This window comes from Biomphalaria glabrata, chromosome 18 (genome assembly GCF_947242115.1).
Source record: "Biomphalaria glabrata chromosome 18, xgBioGlab47.1, whole genome shotgun sequence".
NCBI classification, from domain to species: domain Eukaryota; kingdom Metazoa; phylum Mollusca; class Gastropoda; family Planorbidae; genus Biomphalaria; species Biomphalaria glabrata.
Genome location: NC_074728.1, coordinates 9,300,655 through 9,322,732, shown reverse-complemented (window position 1 = coordinate 9,322,732; position 22,078 = coordinate 9,300,655). Strand labels below are relative to the sequence as shown.

The window sequence follows — 22,078 nt, the reverse complement described above, 5'->3', positions numbered from 1 at the left end:
ATCTATCTATCTATCTATCTATCTATCTATCTATCTATCTATCTATCTATCTATCTATCTATCTATCTATTTATTTATCTATCTATCTATCTGTCTGTCTGTCTGTCTGTCTGTCTGTCTGTCTGTCCGTCCGTCCGTCCGCCGTCCGTCCGTCCGTTCGTCCGTCCGTCTGTCTGTCTGTTTGTCTGTCTGTTTGTCCGTCCGTCCGTCTATCTCTCTCTCTCTCTCTCTCTCTCTCTCTCTCTCTATCTATCTATCTATCTATCTATCTATCTATCTATCTATCTATCTATCTATCTATCTATCTATCTATCTGTCTGTCTGTCTGTCTGTCTGTCTGTCTGTCTGTCTGTCTGTCTGTCTATCTATCTATCTATCTATCTGTCTGTTTGTCGGTCTGTCTGTCATTCTATCTATCTACGGTTGTATTGTAGAATTAAAATCATTCCTATTAATGAGGTAATGATTGTGATTGTGTCCTTTTACAATAAGACATCCCAGTACAATGATGTTGTTTCTGTTTTCTGTATATCAGCTGACTGTAACATTGTGACGAGTTTTTTTTTATTGATGTACAATTTTTGCTTTCTTGCCTTTTTTCTGAAGCATAAATAATTTTTTCTGCACGACATGATGCCTCAAAGCTGGAATCGAGGGGGAAAAAAGGAAGGGGGGGGGATAGCTGTTAAATGAAATATTTCCAGGGCTTTCATGTCAGGTAATCTTTGTTGGTCTCTAATTCTTTTTGTCCAAGATGTCTGTCTCATTGTCTATGGCTGTGTCATCTCTGTGTCTGTCGTTATGTCTGCTTGACTAAATCACACGGAGTAGTTGAAAGTTTAAACCAACAGTTGGCAATTCTGTTTTGTGTTTTAATAGTGAATGTTTGTGAAGGTTCAATTTGTGAATATTTATGGAGGTTCACGTACATCCTCAGGGGGGGGGAGAGATTTTTTTAAGGAAAAAAATATTGTATTTGCATTGTAAATATAATACAAATTTGTTTTAGTATTAATCAAGTAAATACGATTTTTTTAAATGTTTAAAAAACAATTAAATGAAATGACATCGTCTTCTTACTGTTGTTGCCAGAGGCGTCTCCTACAAAATCGATTCAAATATTTCTTTTAAAAGAAGACGTTTTAAACCATCTTCGTTAATGTCATTGTAAAAAAACATCCCGTCTTGTTTCATGTCAGAACAGTTAAATTTCTGTCGAATAGCTATTTTCCAGTTGACTTCTAGCAAGACAACGTAACAGGCTAACTACATGATCTTAGACAATCAAGTCAACATGCTCTACTGGGTCAATAATCTATCAATTTTCAGCATCAGCCCGTCACATTCCTTCTTTATTTAACTGTACCTGGCCTGCGCTTTTTATTTTTGAACTGAAGATTTAATGCGTGGTAGACGCAAGGAGAATACATTTCTAAAGCTCAGAATGCAGGGGAAGTAGACACCAGAATACATTTCTAAAGCTCAGAATGCAGGGGAAGTAGACACCAGAATACATTTCTAAAGCTCAGAATGCAGGGGAAGTAGACACCAGAATACATTTCTAAAGCTCAGAATGCAGGGAAAGTAGACACCAGAATACATTTCTAAAGCTCAGAATGCAGGGAAAGTAGACACCAGAATACATTTCTAAAGCTCAGAATGCAGGGAAAGTAGACACCAGAATACATTTCTAAAGCTCAGAATGCAGGGGAAGTAGACACCAGAATACATTTCTAAAGCTCAGAATGCAGGGGAAGTAGACACCAGAATACATTTCTAAAGCTCAGAATGCAGGGAAAGTAGACACCAGAATACATTTCTAAAGCTCAGAATGCAGGGAAAGTAGACACCAGAATACATTTCTAAAGCTCAGATCGCAGGGAAAGTAGACACCAGAATACATTTCTAAAGCTCAGAATGCAGGGGAAGTAGACACCAGAATACATTTCTAAAGCTCAGAATCCAGGGGAAGTAGACACCAGAATACATTTCTAAAGCTCAGAATGCAGGGGAAGTAGACACCAGAATACATTTCTAAAGCTCAGAATGTAGGAAAAGTAGACACCAGAATACATTTCTAAAGCTCAGAATGCAGGGAAAGTAGACACCAGAATACATTTCTAAAGCTCAGAATGCAGGGAAAGTAGACACCAGAATACATTTCTAAAGCTTAGAATGTAGGGAAAGTAGACACCAGAATACATTTCTAAAGCTCAGAATGCAGGGAAAGTAGACACCAGAATACATTTCTAAAGCTCAGAATGCAGGGAAAGTAGACACCAGAATACATTTCTAAAGCTCAGAATGCAGGGAAAGTAGACACCAGAATACATTTCTAAAGCTCAGAATGCAGGAAAAGTAGACACCAGAATACATTTCTAAAGCTCAGAATGCAGGGAAAGTAGACACCAGAATACATTTCTAAAGCTCAGAATGCAGGGAAAGTAGACACCAGAATACATTTCTAAAGCTCAGAATGCAGGGAAAGTAGACACCAGAATACATTTCTAAAGCTCAGAATGCAGGGGAAGTAGACACCAGAATACATTTCTAAAGCTCAGAATGCAGGGAAAGTAGACACCAGAATACATTTCTAAAGCTCAGAATGCAGGGAAAGTAGACACCAGAATACATTTCTAAAGCTCAGAATGCAGGGGAAGTAGACACCAGAATACATTTCTAAAGCTCAGAATGCAGGGGAAGTAGACACCAGAATACATTTCTAAAGCTCAGAATGCAGGGGAAGTAGACACCAGAATACATTTCTAAAGCTCAGAATGCAGGGAAAGTAGACACCAGAATACATTTCTAAAGCTCAGAATGCAGGGAAAGTAGACACCAGAATACATTTCTAAAGCTCAGAATGCAGGGGAAGTAGACACCAGAATACATTTCTAAAGCTCAGAATGCAGGGGAAGTAGACACCAGAATACACTTCTAAAGCTCAGAATGTAGGAAAAGTAGACACCAGAATACATTTCTAAAGCTCAGAATGCAGGGAAAGTAGACACCAGAATACATTTCTAAAGCTCAGAATGCAGGAAAAGTAGACACCAGAATACATTTCTAAAGCTCAGAATGTAGGAAAATTAGACACCAGAATACATTTCTAAAGCTCAGAATGCAGGGAAAGTAGACATCAGAATACATTTCTAAAGCTCAGAATGTAGGAAACGTAGACACCAGAATACATTTCTAAAGCTCAGAATGTAGGAAAAGTAGACACCAGAATACATTTCTAAAGCTCAGAATGTAGGGAAAGTAGACACCAGAATACATTTCTAAAGCTCAGAATGCAGGGGAAGTAGACACCAGAATACATTTCTAAAGCTCAGAATGCAGGGAAAGTAGACACCAGAATACATTTCTAAAGCTCAGAATGCAGGGAAAGTAAACACCAGAATACATTTCTAAAGCTCAGAATGCAGGGGAAGTAGACACCAGAATACATTTCTAAAGCTCAGAATGCAGGGAAAGTAGACACCAGAATACATTTCTAAAGCTCAGAATGCAGGGAAAGTAGACACCAGAATACATTTCTAAAGCTCGGAATGCAGGAAAAGTAGACACCAGAATACATTTCTAAAGCTCAGAATGCAGGGAAAGTAGACACCAGAATACATTTCTAAAGCTCAGAATGCAGGGAAAGTAGACACCAGAATACATCTCTAAAGCTCAGAATGTAGGGAAAGTAGACACCAGAATACATTTCTAAAGCTCAGAATGCAGGGAAAGTAGACACCAGAATACATTTCTAAAGCTCAGAATGCAGGGAAAGTAGACACCAGAATACATTTCTAAAGCTCAGAATGCAGGGGAAGTAGACACTAGAATACATATCTAAAGCTCAGAATGCAGGGAAAGTAGACACCAGAATACATTTCTAAAGCTCAGAATGTAGGGAAAGTAGACACCAGAATACATTTCTAAAGCTCAGAATGTAGGGAAGTAGACACCAGAATACATTTCTAAAGCTCAGAATGTGGGGAAAGTAGACACCAGAATACATTTCTAAAGCTCAGAATGCAGGGAAAGTAGACACCAGAATACATCTCTAAAGCTCAGAATGCAGGGGAAGTAGACACTAGAATACATCTCTAAAGCTCAGAATGCAGGGAAAGTAGACACCAGAATATATTTCTAAAGCTCAGAATTCAGAATGCAGGGGAACGCGGCCTGAATGGGACGCAAACCTCATTTATTGTTGCACGAACGGGAAGAGGGCGTCACTTTAAAAATGTGAGAATCATTAGCCTTAAGACTCATTTCAGTACCTACCCCACTCCCTCAAGTTATTGCAGTACTCCCTTCCAGTTATCTGTCACTTCTCAAGATATTAACTGAACTAGAAGAAGCCCAGACTAACACATCGATCTATCTATAGAGCATCCTTATGGATCGACGTAAGTCTTCCTTTGTAATATCTCATATCATAACTCTAAAAACCTGAGTTCCAAAATAGATTTCCTTATTTAGCAAGGATATAAATTTAGGTATTAGCTTAAGGGGAAATAATCGTTAAAAATCGTTACGCTTTCTAATTTAATACGTTTAATGTTTCATTGAGATCAAAAAAAAATTTCTTTAGGAAGGAAATAGAAAATCTTTTCATAGTATATATTCAATCAATGTCGTCTGCAAATAACACATTTATTGATAATAAGAATGTATCACATGAAAGAAAAAAGAAGCTTTCTTCGTTTAAATAAAAGATGAATAGGGTTAAAAAGCGCTGGTATAAATAGATACCATATGTGAGAATATTATGTGAGAATTCAAAAGAAAGATAGTAACTGTACGTTAGACAGTAAACGACAAAACGGTATGATAGTTAAATGCATACCGTTGTAAACCAATAAAGCCATTAAATTCCCAGATGTTAACTGGAAAAATTAATACCATTGGTAGGTTCCGCCGAAAAAAAAAAAAAAAACGGTATGAGGCGGAATTACCAGAAAATCCAAAAGAGAGGAAAAAAAAAAATTAGGCCAGAATAACCCCTCCAAAAAAAGTATAAAATATCAGTCACCTCCCATTCACCCCCCCCCCCAATAATAAATAGTCAAAGTGGTTACTAGTTAGATTCGGCAATTGTTAACAGGATAATGTTCAATATTTCATGTTGTGCGACATCCTCCACTATAGTTTTAAAGTAAAGCTTTATGGTCGTACCTTTGATTGGTTAACCAGTCGATCCAGTGCTGCATAGAACGCATCAAACTGCTGGGTTAAATAGAGGTACTCAGCCATATCCGCTGGGGTCAGCTCTGGTTCCAGGTCCTGCTCCTCATGGGCGATGTCCTTAGAGGGGTCCTACAAAAGAGAATGGTATTTTGGTCTATTATGAATATTATTTGATTTCTGCTTAGAAAATTATAAAATTTAATGAATTTTATTTTTTTTTTGTCAGCTACAAATTGATTAAAGCTAAGGGAAGTAACATATCTTATTAAATACAGACGTTACGTCAAAATATATGATTACGTCCCATGCGAGTCCATATGTCAATCTAGTAATGCATGTTAATGAAAGTCTTAAACTTTGCCAATTCACAACTTTTCCTGGCTGACTTAGGCAACCAGTTCTATGCTCTAATAGCACAAGGGATGAAGGAGCATTTGTACAAATTAGTCCTAGCTTATGGAATAAGTAATATGCCCTAACCTTTCTGTATATTTTCTTAAATTTTGATTTTATATTTGAAGACTATGATTCAGTGTTTTGTGTATTATTGCTACTTTTACTTTTAAGTCTTCTCTCCTGAAGAGTCTCTAAATGTAATGATTTTACTAATCAAATGTGAATATTCGTCTATTATGAATCTCACTGCTCTATTTTTTGTCTGTTTTAGATTATAGGTCACTAGGTACTTAAAACTGGACATTTATTAAACAAATACAGGTCAACGTAACCCAGACCTACCTCTACCTAATTCATTTCTTGTAAACTATCCTTTACTTAACTCACCACTACTTATCTCTTCGTAAGGTATCACTCTTAAACTCAGCTCGACATAACTCAACTCTAACCGTTTGGATTTCATTATGGGAATGTGTGTTTCTTAGTCAAAGACAGAGAGGTTTGGGGGGGGGGGGCTGAGAATGACGTATGCTATTAGCTTATTACAGAAAACCTATCTACAAATAAAATAAAATACTTGTATAAAATACATTGCCAAGGATCCAAAAAATTAAATAGGATTTTTTGGTTAGTGCTAAAAAGCTTGTCTAGAAGAGATCTAGATGGGAGAGTTAATCAATATAGAAAGAAACTAAACAAATAGAAAGACACAATGACTCCATAACAAAAAAAGACAAAACGACTCCGTAAGTGAAGAAGAATAGATGCAAAAGAGCAGACACGTAGTTATACAAAAAGCGTAAGAACAAGAGAGAGAGAGAGAGAGAGAGAGAGAGACACTTGGAGACACACATAGATAGAAGGGAGACAGGTCAGAGAGAAAGAAAGAAAGATTGAAGAGAAGCTGAGACAAAGAACGGCCAGAGGGAGACAGAATAAGAGAGATAGGTAGAAGGTGTGTATGTATCAAGACTATTATAGTCACATCTCCATCACGACTGCTCATTACAACTAAAACATTAACGATATTTTCATAGACTAGCAATTTCAACTCAATTAAAAAAAGTCAAATATAAAAAAAATACCTTTGCAAAAAGCTTATATTGCGTGAAATTGCATCAATTAGTTTGAATCAATCATGTCATTAATTTTTAATACAGGTTGGCCAAGATAAAAGAGGTCCGGACTGCCCCCGGAGTCCTGCTGTGGTTAGTATTATACAGCTACCGAAAACTGAATAGAAGCCTCGTGAAATTTAAAGTTTTATGTGTTTTTTTTTTATGATGGCAATGTCTTCGATGCCGAAGGTGAAGGATGAGTGAAGTGGTTCACGTGACTACGCAAACCTGCATATTTTCCACTCATCTTGTGTTTTATTAATAATATTTTGTTTGTACTATCTTTATTTCAAAATCATAACGTTTCTGTACGTTTTTGGTACTCCTGTACCAAGCCTCCTTTATCTTGGTCACCCTGTAGACTCTAGACTAACTGTGATACATTTGTGGGATTGGAAAACGTTGTTGGCCAGCTGAGGTGTGGGACGGGGTAATCTGGGAGAATGTTTCTCTGCTGCATTGTCAAAAAAATATTTGCTCTAGTCTTCAACCTCCATGATGGAAGGCCGACGTGTTAGCCACTCATCTATTTAAGCACTTATAAAAATAGAAGGTGTTTAAGTCTTTAAAAAAGTATATAGTTTAACATTTTAAGCAAATGACCCAAGTCTCTACATAAGGCTCATCTGCTCTTAGCTAAGTACATATTCTTTATAAAAAATTAGCCTGACATTACCCGCGGCCTGCGGGTCTTAGTTTGTGTTTACTAATCTAGTGGATTGGATTTAGATGTATGTTAAACTTAGCTAATGATCCTTTCAAGTTTTTCTCTTTCGCTACGAAAATAAAATTAGTTTTGCGAAAATGGGTTTACCCGAAGCCGATACATTCATATCTATTAAAAACGAAAGGAGCGATAGATGAATATGATATAAAGTACAATTAAAACGGGTTTACCCGATTTGTTAAATGAATTGTATTATAAGTAAGCCAGGACGTTCTGAATTCGCAGATATATGGAACGAATTTATGTAAAAATGCTTTTGAAACACAAATTTGAAGGTTAATTTTATTAAATAATGAACTCAATAGACTATATTTTGTATTTTCATGTGTCAAAGTAAAAAACTATCTGTGCAAAGTGTAGTTCTTAAAATTAGATCTAGATCTAAAACCTTTCGATCTTTTCTAATGTCAACATTGTAAACAAAGCCTAGATCCATATAATACTATATCTTTAATAGAGTCGGTCAACTAAATTTTTTTTAGGGTCTTAATTTTGTTTTAGGGCTACAATACATACACTACGGTCTAAGTTAGTACCCAAAGAACATTTCTGCCAACTTTTATCATGATTGGTCAAACGGTTTTTATTTCTATTCCTAACATACATACATACATACATACATACATACATACATACATACATACATACATACATACATACATACATACATACATACGCCTTACTTTCTACTTTATATAATAGATAATTAATTACTACTAATTGTTTTTTTTTTATATTTATTCATGTGTTGCCATCGACAACGAATGGTGTGCATAGTTTCAACTTGATCCTAGAATCTGAAGTGGAAGAAATAACGTGAGCAAGATTTCACCCAGACAGACAGACAGAGTGAGAGGATATACGCTGTTAAAAATACCATTAGGCATATAAAAGGAAATGGACAAATATTATTCTGTAATAAAATATTGCCGCCTGCTCATTCCCGCCTATTTATCTAGTGAACTAAAGAAAACACGGACATCAAGAGTCATATATCATGTTTCTAAATAGTGTTGATAAATACAATTAAAAATGTCTTTATTTATCTAACCTAGGGACTTCTTTTTTTTAAATCTCAAAATCACCATGGCAACCAAATAAAATAGAATAAATATAGAACACTAAGACTAAGAGGGTTGATTTCTTCCTCTTTTGACATCAGTGTTCTCCCCTTTCATAATTTTTTTTTGTTTTAAAGTCACTTGCGTTTTTTTTAATGCTGGGTTTTTATACTTTAAAACCTGAGTTTTTTTATACTTTAAAAAAAAAAACCAATTCATTTCTTGTGCAAACAGGGTATGTTATTTCAAACCAGTGATTGCGTCAATCCGTTGACTTTAATTGAGAACTCCAGAATAAAACATAAAGCAGCGATGGAAGATAGAATATAGCTGAGGGAGAGAAGCTGTAATGAATCATTGGAGAATGGTCTCTTGGCGAGTGCGAAAGGCCAAAGATTAAGAATATTAAGCCAATAAATAAGATTACATTCAACGCTGGTCGAGATCTCGTAACGTGATCAGTGTGAGATCGAGATGGCCTTTGCTCGATCAAGTGGATTTCAATATTAGGTACATCTGCCCTACTAAAAATAATAGTGACTTATAGCGTTCAATGGTAAGAGATTGTAAGTCTTTTTTTTTTGTCCAAACATAATTAGAATAAAGAAACAAATAATATAATTTTAAAAAAGTAATCCAATCCTACTTTATGTTCAAGTAATATAATATAAAAACTCTTATTTTAATTTTCATTGACAAATATACAGAACAAAAGTTGGCCAGCTTGGGGATTTGTAACCACGATATTTACCTTATTAGCGCGACACTCTATCAACTTTGCTAATCAGATATAGTACTATCTGGGCCGGCACTAACAATTGCGGGTCCCTATGCAAAACGAATTGCGCGGGATTAGGATAAGCATGTCAAAATTAAGGTTTTGTATTAGAAAATGCGTTCCTCTTTGCAATACATTTTTATTAAATGAAAGCTGACAAAGATGTTTTTTTTTTAAATCGCGCGTACTATTAGCACCCCTAAATGACAATTTTGTCTATTTTTTGTCAGATTTTTTATGTTTTCATGATATTTTAATAATTTCAGGTGATTTCCAGGACTTTTTCGTACATTTAGCAATGTCGAGAGATTTCCAGGAGGCTTTGAAAAATCAGAAAGCCGCGGAAACCCTGTTATTATACATAAGTTATAATGTTTATTCAATAATTTACACCTAGAATTAGTGTGGGGCCCACTACGGCCGCATAGGTTGCAGTCACCTAAGGCCGGCCCTGACTAATATTTGCAAATATTTAAATTGAGAAAAATGATTCTAGCTTCTGACCACATCCCACCCTTCTTAGACTATGAATGTGAGCTAATCATCGTCATCGTCAACATCTGTCCCTTGCTTTTCATCGTAGGGGTGCTGTAGGGGTGCTGTGGGGGTGCTGTGACAGTTTGTGTAACCGAATCCCTCCTTTTTTCCCCCAGTCAGCAGCTTTTCTTAGTACGATAGCAAGAGAGAGAGAGAGAGAGGGAGAGAGAGAGAGAGAGAGAGAGAGAGGGAGAGAGAGAGGCCGGTCCATTGTTTTACGTTGTCCAGACAGAAAAAAAAGTGAATTAGGTGGAGTGAGGTAGAGCTTCTAGATGTTGCTACTAAGAGTTTGATGGAGCTACTTATAAGTAGTTAAAACTACTTAGCGTTTGGTGGAGCTATTTAGAATTAGGTCTAGCTAGGTGGGGCTACTTAGAATTAGGTGTAGCTAGATGGGGCTACTTAGCATAAGGTGTAGCTAGATGGGGCTACTTAGCATAGGGTGTAGCTAGATGGGGCTACTTAGCATAAGCTGTAGCTAGGTGGGGTCTACTTAGAATGAGGTCTAGCTAGGTGGGGCTACTTAGAATTAGGTGTAGCTAGATGGGGCTACTTAGCATAAGGTGTAGCTAGATGGGGCTACTTAGCATAAGGTGTAGCTAGATGGGGCTACTTAGCATAAGCTGTAGCTAGGTGGGGTCTACTTAGAATGAGGTCTAGCTAGGTGGGGCTACTTAGAATTAGGTGTAGCTAGATGGGGCTACTTAGCATAAGGTGTAGCTAGATGGGGCTACTTAGCATAAGGTGTAGCTAGATGGGGCTACTTAGCATAAGCTGTAGCTAGGTGGGGTCTACTTAGAATGAGGTCTAGCTAGGTGGGGCTACTTAGAATTAGGTGTAGCTAGATGGGGCTACTTAGCATAAGGTGTAGCTAGATGGGGCTACTTAGCATAAGCTGTAGCTAGGTGGGGTCTACTTAGAATGAGGTCTAGCTAGGTGGGGCTACTTAGAATTAGCTGTAGCTAGGTGGGGTCTACTTAGAATGAGGTCTAGCTAGGTGGGGCTACTTAGAATTAGCTGTAGCTAGGTGAGCTAAGTGGAGCTAGATGGAAGGGGAGCTAAGACAGTTATCTTTTAACAAAACCTCTAAACATATATCTTTTATTCTTCCTCTCGTCTGCTTGCCTAAATCAGTCTTCTTCCCCTAAAGATTTTTTTTTGTTTGACTCCTATGTAAAGAGCTCAAGTGATCCACGCCGGGGAAACTCTCAGTGCAAAGATAACTCTGTTGCGGGAAATTTGTCACAGTACCAGCGATGTTTCAATCGAGTCAGCTCACGATGTAAGGGGAGGGGGGGGTGAGAAAATCAGGGTGGAAAAAGGCGGGGGGGGGGGGGGAGGGAGGCAACTGGCTTCATCCTCCTGGTATTTGCAGACGTCCGTGATAATCAGAAACTGGACGGCCATTTTGATCATCGAAGATTCCGAAAATAGCTCGTGTGTGGGCGTTAGTTCCATTGTATACATTTCTTTTTTTTTATTTCTTTTATATTTGATTTTTTTTTATGTCTTAATTTTTATTTCTCGCTATTCCAGCGGCTGGCTGACAGCGCTTTGGGTTGTAGCTCACAGAAACCCGATTTTGTGACTGCTTTTTTTTGTTCTGCTGAGCTCATCTCTATGGGAACAGTACGGCTTCTGTCAGAAGTGCTCACGGTAATAGAAATACACCCTTTCAATATAAACATTCAGAAATAATTTTAGAATAACAAGATATTAAAAAGTGTAAAGAAATGTAGAGTCGTAGCATAAATCTGATTAAAGGAAAAAAACAAATCGAGATGAATTCTCCACCTCCCAAAAAATAGTGTGATCTATTTCTAGAAATATAAATTATTTTTAGAAAGTGAAAAGAAAAAAAAGTGAAGTTCCCCTTTCAGACCTTGTGATCTATTTGGAAGATGATGTAAAGGTCATCTGTTTCTGTGGACTACGGTTAACGAGGGTGTCATGTGACCAGCACAACGACCAACAGCCTTTACATTCCCCAACAAATGTCAGCTACCCTTTAGAGCTGGGTGGACTCAAGGGCGTCTGAAAAATCACTTAGTTCAAAATATCACCGAGATTCTATCTGAAAGTGCAGTAAAGTTTCTTCAGGGAACAGTACCAGGAAAAAGAAAAGAGGCAGACAGAAAAAGCGATGGGAGGACAACATAAAAGAATGGATGTGCCTGCCATTGAGAGAGGTTCTAAACAAGGCAAAAGACAGAGAGGAATGGAGACAGACGGTCGACGAGTCTTGCGTGGTGCCCCAACGGTCCAACAGACTAAGGGATAGGTAAAGGTAAAAGTTATTATTAGGCCAGGATATACCAAGATCATCCTGTCAGTTATCCTGTGCTCTTTTGCTGCACCACTAGCGGCGTAGATTTGAGTTATCACCCTGTCACGAGTCTCATCCCTCCTCACTCCACCTCCGACACACCATCTTTCCCAATGGAAAAGAATCATTTCATCTTACTTTTACACTGTGGGTAGAAGTTACCAAGCGTCGAAGATCAGCAAATCTATGGCCGGATATAGCCCGCAGGCCATCGGTTTTAACATCACTGCTGTACGTTATGTACAGGCACAGACACACACACATAGTCACCAGTAATACAAGCTTGTTAAGTCCACAATTACAACCCCAAACATGGTTCAACCACTTTTATATTTCAACCCCCGCTGTAAAAACCTCAACATTTCAAAAGGTGACTAGTCAGTCAGACATATTGATTCAGAAAGAGGCTAAAATGTCAATAAAAATTGTAATTGAAACCCGAAGATTTCTCTCATTATTTATAACTGTCATTAAAAAATAATAATTAAATTTGGCTATTGAATGACTCTTTTTTCGTAGCTTAAAAAGAGTACATTCAATTACCGCTATAAGCAGTAGCTAGAAAACATGTTGTTAATTGGCAAATTCTATCTATGTATCTATCTATCTGTCTGTCTATCTGTCTGTCTGTCTTGTATGTCTTGTATGTCTGTCTGTCCGTCCGTCCGTTCGTCCGTTCGTCCGTCCGTCTATCGATCTATCTATCTATCTATCTATCTATCTATCTATCTATCTATCTATCTATCTATCTATCTATCTATCTATCTATCTATCTATCTATCTATCTATCCATCTATCTATCTATCTATCTATCTATCTATCTATCTATCTATCTATCTGTATTTCTTTGATATATGTAGTATTATGTGTCTGTCCGTGTAGGCATTAGGATCCACCAATCCATGTATATTTTGATCTTATTGTTTTGCTAATAAGCGGATCATATTGTTGCAATGTTTGCAATAAAGCAAGTTTTTTTTTAACTTTGTATATTTCCCAAAATAGTTATACAACTATCGATAGTTATTTTATATTACAAAAGAAAAAAACAAAACACTGGGGAAAGAGAGAGAGAGGGGGAAAGAACTCCAGATAAGAGCAAATTTGCGTTGGAGATTTCATTTCTAGCCGCTGAATTGATTGCAAGCTATTTTTAGCTGGCTACTTCCTGTGGGCGGAGCGCCAGTACTAGTGAAGTGACACCCGGCTTGAAATAGGTTGAGATGCTGTGTCCTCGACTTTGACAAGGTAAAATACAGACCGATCTTGATTTACTGACAAGGTCTGCGAGTCACTGTCGGAAGGACAGCCTAGAACAGTAGCTGCTTGTAATACAGGGCAGAATCGAAAGAATAAAATATTGATTGTTGCTCAATTAAATTAGTCAAGTTTCGACTGCAGCTGATGTGTCCAAAGGCACCGCAGGTGTTGATGCAGTTGGAGATCAGCGGCCATGGCAGGTTATGCTTTGTTGTAGCACTGTGTGCGGTAAGCTGCCCGCGGGTCACCTACTTATGATTTTTCCTGTAGCTATTGGATTGCTTGTTTCAGTAATAACAGTCTTATGGAGCCTGTTTTGAATTTAAAAGGTCGTATAGAGTCCGCGGTAAATTACTAAATGACTTTGATACTTACGGGTCAGCAAATGGCGTCTTCTTTAATTTTTAGCCACACACCTAACAAGTATTGAATAGAGAATGTTCGAATGTCTTACTGAAAAGTGGCTACCTAATGATGACATGCATACATCTCAGCCCTAGGCCTACATTTGCATTACATGCCACCCCGGTCCTCCAATCAAGGCTGCCATCGTTTAAACATCGGAAAACACTCATACACGTTTAGAAAAAGGCAATATTTCGCACTCTTTCCCAGAGGTCGATTTGGGGGGGGGGGAAGCATTACCTTTTTTTAAAAAAACTTCCTCTGCATAACAGAGTAACGCACGAAATTTGCACTATTTGACCTATTTACGACAAGGCTTTCAGTTTATTATTATTATTATTTTCTTTCACATTGTTTACGACATAAAGTTCAGTTAGTCTAAAAGCACAACATGGGCTGGGACTTGCACGCCAGATGGTTATGTTTTTTTGGTTGTAATTTGTTTTCAGAGTTTACTTTGAGTGGATGTCTTCACTGATGATTTCCTGATTCAGTCCTTGAGATGTCATCGTCTAACTGATTGCAGGGTACATTAGATATCTTTTTCTCTCTCTCCCTACACACACACACACACACACACACACACACACACACACACACACGCACGCACGCACGCACGCACGCACGCACGCACGCAAACACGCACACACACACTCCAACACACTGCCACTCACTCCCACTCACTCTGTTTTGTCTTTTAGCTAATAGAAATGTGAAGTTAGGTGCTGAAACAAATAATTAATACATACACATTAAACATATATTAAACGAGTAAATCGAATAACTAAAACTATATTAAAGGCAGCACCAGGGATCAAATGTCAGCTAAAGAAATCAACTTCTAATCTTTCGACTCAGGACCGGACACAACAGAATGCGACAACATATGTACCGGAAGCTCAAAATTGGAACCAGTGAAATCTGCCCATGTGGAGTATCACCAGAAAATGCCGACCAGGTCCTCCAAAACTGCTCTCTTTACCATGAGGCCCGTACAAGACACTTGCCCCAAAACACCCCAATAGAAAGAAAACTATATGCAGAGCTGCCTGATTTGGAAACCACTGCGCAGTTCATCTCATGTATTGGTCTAGTCATCTGAGCGCTCCAACATAATAAAATAATGAATTAAGTGTGACTTAGCAGAGTTTAAGTCATTGGTTTACATGCATAATTTGATTGACACATGAAATGCTTAGGACGTAATTATCTTCTTTTTTTTTTTGAAGTAACGTCAGAAATCTGTAAGATAAGATAAGAACATAAGGAACTGCTTCGACCGAGCAGTGGCGTAGTTAGGAATTTGCCGTCTTTTGCCTTGACTCCTTTGGAGGTTCCTGCATTTTGCATATATATATTTAATATTATTTGTAAAAAGAAATTCCAGCGCTCATTTGGGGACTCCCTTCAAATGGGGAACCAGGGGGGGGGGGCATTGTCAAATTCCTCTCTCCGCCCACCCTAGCTATGCCACTGCGACCGAGGCACGAACTAGCGACCCCAGGAAAAGGCAACACCGTCTACCATCAACGGACTACCAATCGAACTAACTTCAAGACCATAGAGGTGTCACCCGCATCACCCCCCCCCCATCTTTCTGATCTAAAGTATTTCGCCAGCATGCAATTATCACCCCAGTCGTCAATTGTCACATGTTCCACCTAGCTCCGCACCCACCTCGCCACACCCGTATTCATCACAATTTCAACAGAGCCGACACAGACAACCGTTAGGGCAGCGGTTCTCAACCTTTTAGCTCGACGACCCCTTTTTACTATTCCCCACCATGCGGCGACCCCCTGCCGTAAAGTAATATTCTAAAGTAACTGGTGCTTTGGATAATGTTAAAAAGAAATCTTGATCATAATGTTACATCTGATAAGCATTGGCCAAGCTTTAAGTTTAATTACGAAATAATACCAAATTCTACTTGACGGATGTGGTGGTAAAAGTTGTTTTGTTTTGTTATATTTTCTCGGTTCACCTTAAATGAATCAATAAATACACTTTTACACAATGTATTAAAGCCTGCCAGGCTAAAGCCAGAATTAAATTTGTGAATGGTTTTAGTTCCTATAAATAAGAGATCACACAATTACATTCGCAGAATCTCTCTGAAAAAGACTGGAGTCGAGAAATGCTGTTGGATCTGTACAGTTTTGTTTGTCTTTGACTTTGTTTGATGTCTTTGGTACAGTTCGATAATGTTTTGTTCGTTTCTATTCTTACAACTCGATAACGAACATACACTCCAAAATACTATTATTAATGATTTAATGGACATCTTTCTATATATTTTTTTTCCACTAGCATGTTGTATAGCCGCCTGAAAGAGATCTTAAACAAAGTGCAATCATCACTCTTAAAGTAAGATCATCTGTTTCTGTGGTCCACGGTTAACGAGGGTGTCATGTGGCCAGCTCAACGAGGTCTTTACTTTTTTCCCCAAGTAATGTCAGGTACCCAGTAGAGCTGTGTGGACTTGCAAGCGCCCTAAGGATCCCGAAATTTAAAATCCCAGTCTCTACCCAGATCCAACGTTTCGGAAGCCAAGCGCTTTACCACTCTGCCACTCTTGGAAGACAACGGCTCCATCAGAACTACGTCAGGTCGTCGCGAAGTGGGCGACTACTGTCAATCAAAACAAGAACAGAGCGATACAAAAACTCGTTCGTACCTCACTCGGTCAGACTATATCAACGCCACTCGTTGATCAGGAAACATGAAAAGGACCAAGATGCCTGTGTGTAGTCGCTGAATGAACTTTCTATGTTGTGTCTGTTGTAGTTATGTGTATGTTTCTGTTCTGTTGTCTTTACATGAGAATAGAGTCCTTGCAATCACAAGAAATTTCCATAAGGATCAATAAAGCAGTCTTAGTCTTAGTCTTAGTCTTAAAGCAAGCACTTTAAAATTTAAGCAGCATCTAGCTTTATACGTTCCACAAGATCAAGAATATAACAATTGTCAGACAAAAGAATGTGTGCTGTCTAACAGGCTAACACATTTACTAAAAAATTCTTTCTTAATGACAGGTTTTCTATATTAATTCTGGAGAATTTTTCTTTTAAAGTTCTAAAAAGCAGCTTAGAAAACAACGCCATTTTAAATGAAAATTTGAACCCGTTGTTCTCAGTAAAAGCCACTCTGGCAAACAAGACCATAAAAAAAATGTTTAGTTTGTCTTTGGCCTGATACTTCTGGAGAGCTTCAGCCAAAAATCAGGCAAACCAATTAGGCTAAGATAAACTCTGCTAATAATTAGATTTTGGTTTCTTCGTGGCCCACTTCTCTATGAGGAGAACAAAATCAATAAACCTCCAAGCAACGCATTTTTTAAATAGAATTTTTGGTTTTCACACATTTTTTTCCCCAGAAGCCTTTCAAGAAAAAGGTTCACGCTATATGTGTTTTTGGACCAAACATTTTGTTGTGCTTAATCATTTTGCAATTAAATATTTAGGCTTTGAATTTTTAAACATTTGCGTCAAAAAATGGTTATGTATTAGTAATAATACGCTTGTTGTACCACATCAAATTGTAAAGATATATCAAAATATACTTGTGTTCGAAAATTCCTAGATGTCCCGAAATGTGTGCTTTAAATATTTGAAAGTAGCCCATCTCTCTTATAGTTTGCCAAAAGGTGAAGCGAGAAAAAGGTGATGTAATTAAAACCTCATTTCTAAACACATACTTTTGACTCCATACATTCTAGTATCCCGAAAACTCGTGTTTCGGTGCTTTGAAAGAGTTGTTTAATTTAGAAACTCTCCCCCTTTTTTTTTCCACACTTCCAATGGCACGGTCCGCATTATAACGTTCCCCCCATAATACTTTCGTCCCTTGAATTCTAGTATCCCTTACGTGAAATTTTTTAATGGCTCTAATGTGTTGCTTTTTCACACGAATTACTGCGCTTAGATGGTAAATATACTACATCAGTTTATTAAGAAATAATCAATAATTGCAAACCATAATTACTGAAATGATTTTTCACATAAAGCGTAATAAAAATATGTGATTGGCTATGTGCAGACAACAGACTCACACTCCATCGTCCTCTCATCAATGACGTAACTATGAGTGAAGTGAAGCGGTTTTTCTGTCTGTCTTGGTAACGTGACCCATCCCATGCTAAAAGTTGATTGGTTAATCTGTGTACATTCAAATTATATTAAATAGATTTAAAAATAATCTCCAAAGTGTCCAATCGATTCTCGCGCAGACAACATTTTGCATTCGGAGAAGAAACAAATGCATTCGTTTTATAAAAAAGAAATGAGATACACTTCTCCGGAATGGTCTCTAAGATAAGAATATTTTTTAAATTGTAGTTATTACATCTCAATAATTGGAAATCCAAAAACTTATTAACCCTTTACCAGCAATTCCCAGCAGGAGCTCCCGAAGTGCCGCCTTACTCTCGGCACCGCTAAGCATAACGGATTAAAACTTAGATCTCTGGTGGCCACCGCAGATGAGCTCAAACTGACCTTATGTCCATCAGTCCAGCTGTGCCATTAGTATTACCCAATCGACTCTGAGTGTACATGACCTTGCACGGGAAACAAAACAGGTCTGTTGTTCTGACGTGAAATGACGTCATCTTTAACACTACCTACCCAGCCCAGCCCCCTAGCCCGTCTTTCCCGCCAGTTTCATGCCAGAGTACATCTCACGGCACGAGGGACTCATAAGTACGTCATCATTTAGTTTCCTGAATCAGATGTTTCAAATCTAATTTGGGATTGTAGATATCTCTCTTATCTACTCTCTCTCTCTCTCTCTCTCTCTCTCTCTCATTTACAACAGCGAGACACATAGATCTATTTGTGTAGCTGTTTTGTGGCGAGACCAAATCTCTATGTTGTGTGTGATTGTGATCTAAATCTTGAATGTAGAGTCATTAATCATCCATCCATCCATCCATCCATCCATCTATCTATCTATCTCTCAATCTATCTATCTATCTATCTATCTATCTATCTATCTATCTATCTATCTATCTATCTATCTATCTATCTATCTATCTATCTATCCATCCATCCATCCATCTATCTATCTATCTATCTATCTATCTATCTATCTATCTATCTATCTATCTATCTATCTATCTATCTATCTATCTATCTATCTATCTATCTATCTATCTATCTATCTATCTATCTCTCAATCTATCTATCTATCTATCTATCTATCTATCTATCTATCCATCCATCCATCCATCCATCCATCTATCTATCTATCTATCTATCTATCTATCTATCTATCTATCTATCTATCTATCTATCTATCTATCTATCTATCTATCTATCTATCTATCTATCTATCTATCTATCTATCTATCCATCCATCCATCCATCCATCCATCCATCTATCTATCTATCTATCTATCTATCTATCTATCTATCTATCTATCTATCTATCTATCTATCTATCTATCCATCCATCCATCCATCCATCTATCTATCTATCTATCTATCTATCTATCTATCTATCTATCTATCTATCTATCTATCTATCTATCTATCTATCTATCTATCTATCTATCTATCTATCTATCTATCTATCTATCTATCTCTCAATCTATCTATCTATCTATCTATCTATCTATCTATCCATCCATCCATCCATCCATCCATCTATCTATCTATCTATCTATCTATCTATCTATCTATCTATCTATCTATCTATCTATCTATCTATCTATCTATCTAGTAACAGATGATGTAAAAGTCCTCTGTTTCTATTGCCGAAGGTTTGCGAGGGTGTCATGCGGCCAGCACAACGCCCAACAGTTTTTTCTTTCCCACAATTAATATTAGGTACTTATTTGTTTAGGGTGGACTCAGGGGCGTCCAAAAATCACCGAGATTCAAACCCGAGCCCCTCTGTTTGGAAGCCAAGTTACCTGGCAAATGTTGAAGAGCTATTTTTTTGTTTTGTTTCGTATTTTTGCATGGGGGCGGCCATATGCCAAAAGGAATATTACAATAGAATTGCTAGTTACCCTGAGTCCCATAGATGAAGCAGTGGTCTTAAGCGGTATATAATTGTTTATTCATTTAATTCAATAATTAATGAAGTGATCTTCTGCGACTCTGTGATGCCACACACCATGAGCTTATCATATAAATATTAGAGCGGAATAGAATACTGACAAGTTGTGAGTGGTAATATTTAAACTTTAGTCTTTACTGAAAGCGTGGGTTAATAGCAGACAAATAGTAACCTTATTGGACTTCTATATCATCTGTTTATGTCTACATGTATTGCTTGTAATTATATTCATTATGAGCCAGCGACTAGCGTCTAAATCGAATGATTCTGACTTAGCAACGCCATAATTTTGCGTTCAAATACATTCTATATTGTTTCTGACTCCGTGACTCTTATCCTTTTACGACTAAATATATTGTTTCTGAATCCATGACTCTTATCCTTATGGGTCTTAGTATATTGTTTCTGACTCCACAACACGTAATGGTCTCAGGGCAAAAACTGTTAGAGCAATATCGATTCCCGGATTCGTTAACACACTCTGACACCACTTGTTAACAGACTCTGTCAATACTCTAAAGATGGGTTACAGTCACTCTGTGTGTGCGTGTGTTTGAGAGGCAGAAGGGGGGGGGATGTGACACTAAGACGTACTTTTACCAGACAGTAACATTATCAGATAGTAATAACATACATGTCTGAGAAATGATTACGCAATTTTAGTCTGACATGTTTAACGGATATTGGACAGTCGCCATTGTTACTTAAAAAAAAATACCGTACCCTTAGGACTTAAGACATTAGTGTGTGTGTGTGTGTGTGTGTCCAGAAACGTATTACATAATCATGCAGACTATAAAATGCGATATTATAATACCACGGCGCGACGCTAACTAAATTCTACCACGCACTTGGTCACACGGAGGATGATCAAATAAACATTAGTTTAGATCAATAGTACACTTTCACAGTGGTTCCGAGTATGTTTTCTTTTTTGTTTTTTACCAGAGGCTTACAAAATGGTGCAATCTGCATTGTGAATATGTTTTGGGAGGGCGTATCATAGAGAAGGTTTCTCTGCTGCCTTTGTGGAGCTCAACAAACACGACATAGCTTGAGTGAATACTCAGAAACTTTCTGATCTACATTGGGAATCAAACAACACCACCCCCCCCTTTTTTTTTCAGTTAGCCAAGCAGTATCTTTAAATACATATATAGATGAAAGATTGGCCATTTAAAACCATACATCTCAATACTGTAAGATTTATTTCCTCTTTAAATGAAACAATATTAATTAATTACCATAATTATTTTAATAATTGATTAATGTTTTTAATTGGTTCATTTTTTTTTGTACGGAGCAATGAATAATTGTGCAAAGTTTCGACTTGATCCGAGAATGAGAAGTTGGAGTTACAACGTGTACAGAAAGTGTACCAGGCAGACAGACATGGGTGAAAAAAAATGTACTAAATAGTCCCAGACAGACAGACATGGCTAAAAAAATGTACTAAATAGTCCCAGACAGACAGACAAGGCTAAAAAAATGTACTAAATAGTCCCAGACAGACAGACATGGCTGAAAAAAAAATGTACTAAATAGTCCCAGACAGACAGACATGGCTAAAAAAATGTACCTAATAGTCCCAGACAGACAGACATGGGTGAAAAAAAATGTACTAAATAGTCCCAGACAGACAGACATGGCTAAAAAAATGTACTAAATAGTCCCAGACAGACAGACATGGCTGAAAAAAAATGTACTAAATAGTCCCAGGCAGACAGATATGGCTGAAATAAAATGTACCTAATAGTCCCAGACAGACAGACATGGGTGAAATAAAATGTACTAAATAGTCCCAGGCAGACAGACATGGCTGAAGTAAAATGTACTAAATAGTCCCAGACAGACAGACATGGCTGAAAAAAAATGTACTAAATAGTCCCAGGCAGACAGACATGGCTGAAGTAAAATGTACTAAATAGTCCCAGGCAGACAGACATGGCTGAAGTAAAATGTACTAAATAGTCCCAGGCAGACAGACATGTCTGAAATAAAATGTACTAAATAGTCCCAGGCAGACAGACATGGCTGAAATAAAATGTACTAAATAGTCCCAGACAGACAGAAGGAGTGAGTTAATAAAAACTCTGCAAGTAACAAACTAATGGCTAAGTTTATAACATTGAAAAAAAAACAACAGAATCGAATAGAATAAAAGGAAAGAACACATTACAGACAAAAAAATTCTTGTGAGGATTGCGCAATTGTTTTGATCAT

At 37.5% G+C, this 22,078-nt stretch overlaps 1 protein-coding gene across 1 annotated transcript in view; it reads right to left on the bottom strand.

Annotated features, from left to right (window-relative positions):
- LOC106069834 (uncharacterized) overlaps nucleotides 1-22,078 on the bottom strand; it is a 114,831-nt gene that overhangs the window by 13,135 nt on the left and 79,618 nt on the right. The window contains exon 7 of the mRNA XM_056016819.1: nucleotides 5,173-5,313. Within this exon, the coding sequence (XP_055872794.1) occupies nucleotides 5,173-5,313 (141 nt within the window). The remainder of the gene's footprint in view (nucleotides 1-5,172; nucleotides 5,314-22,078) is intronic.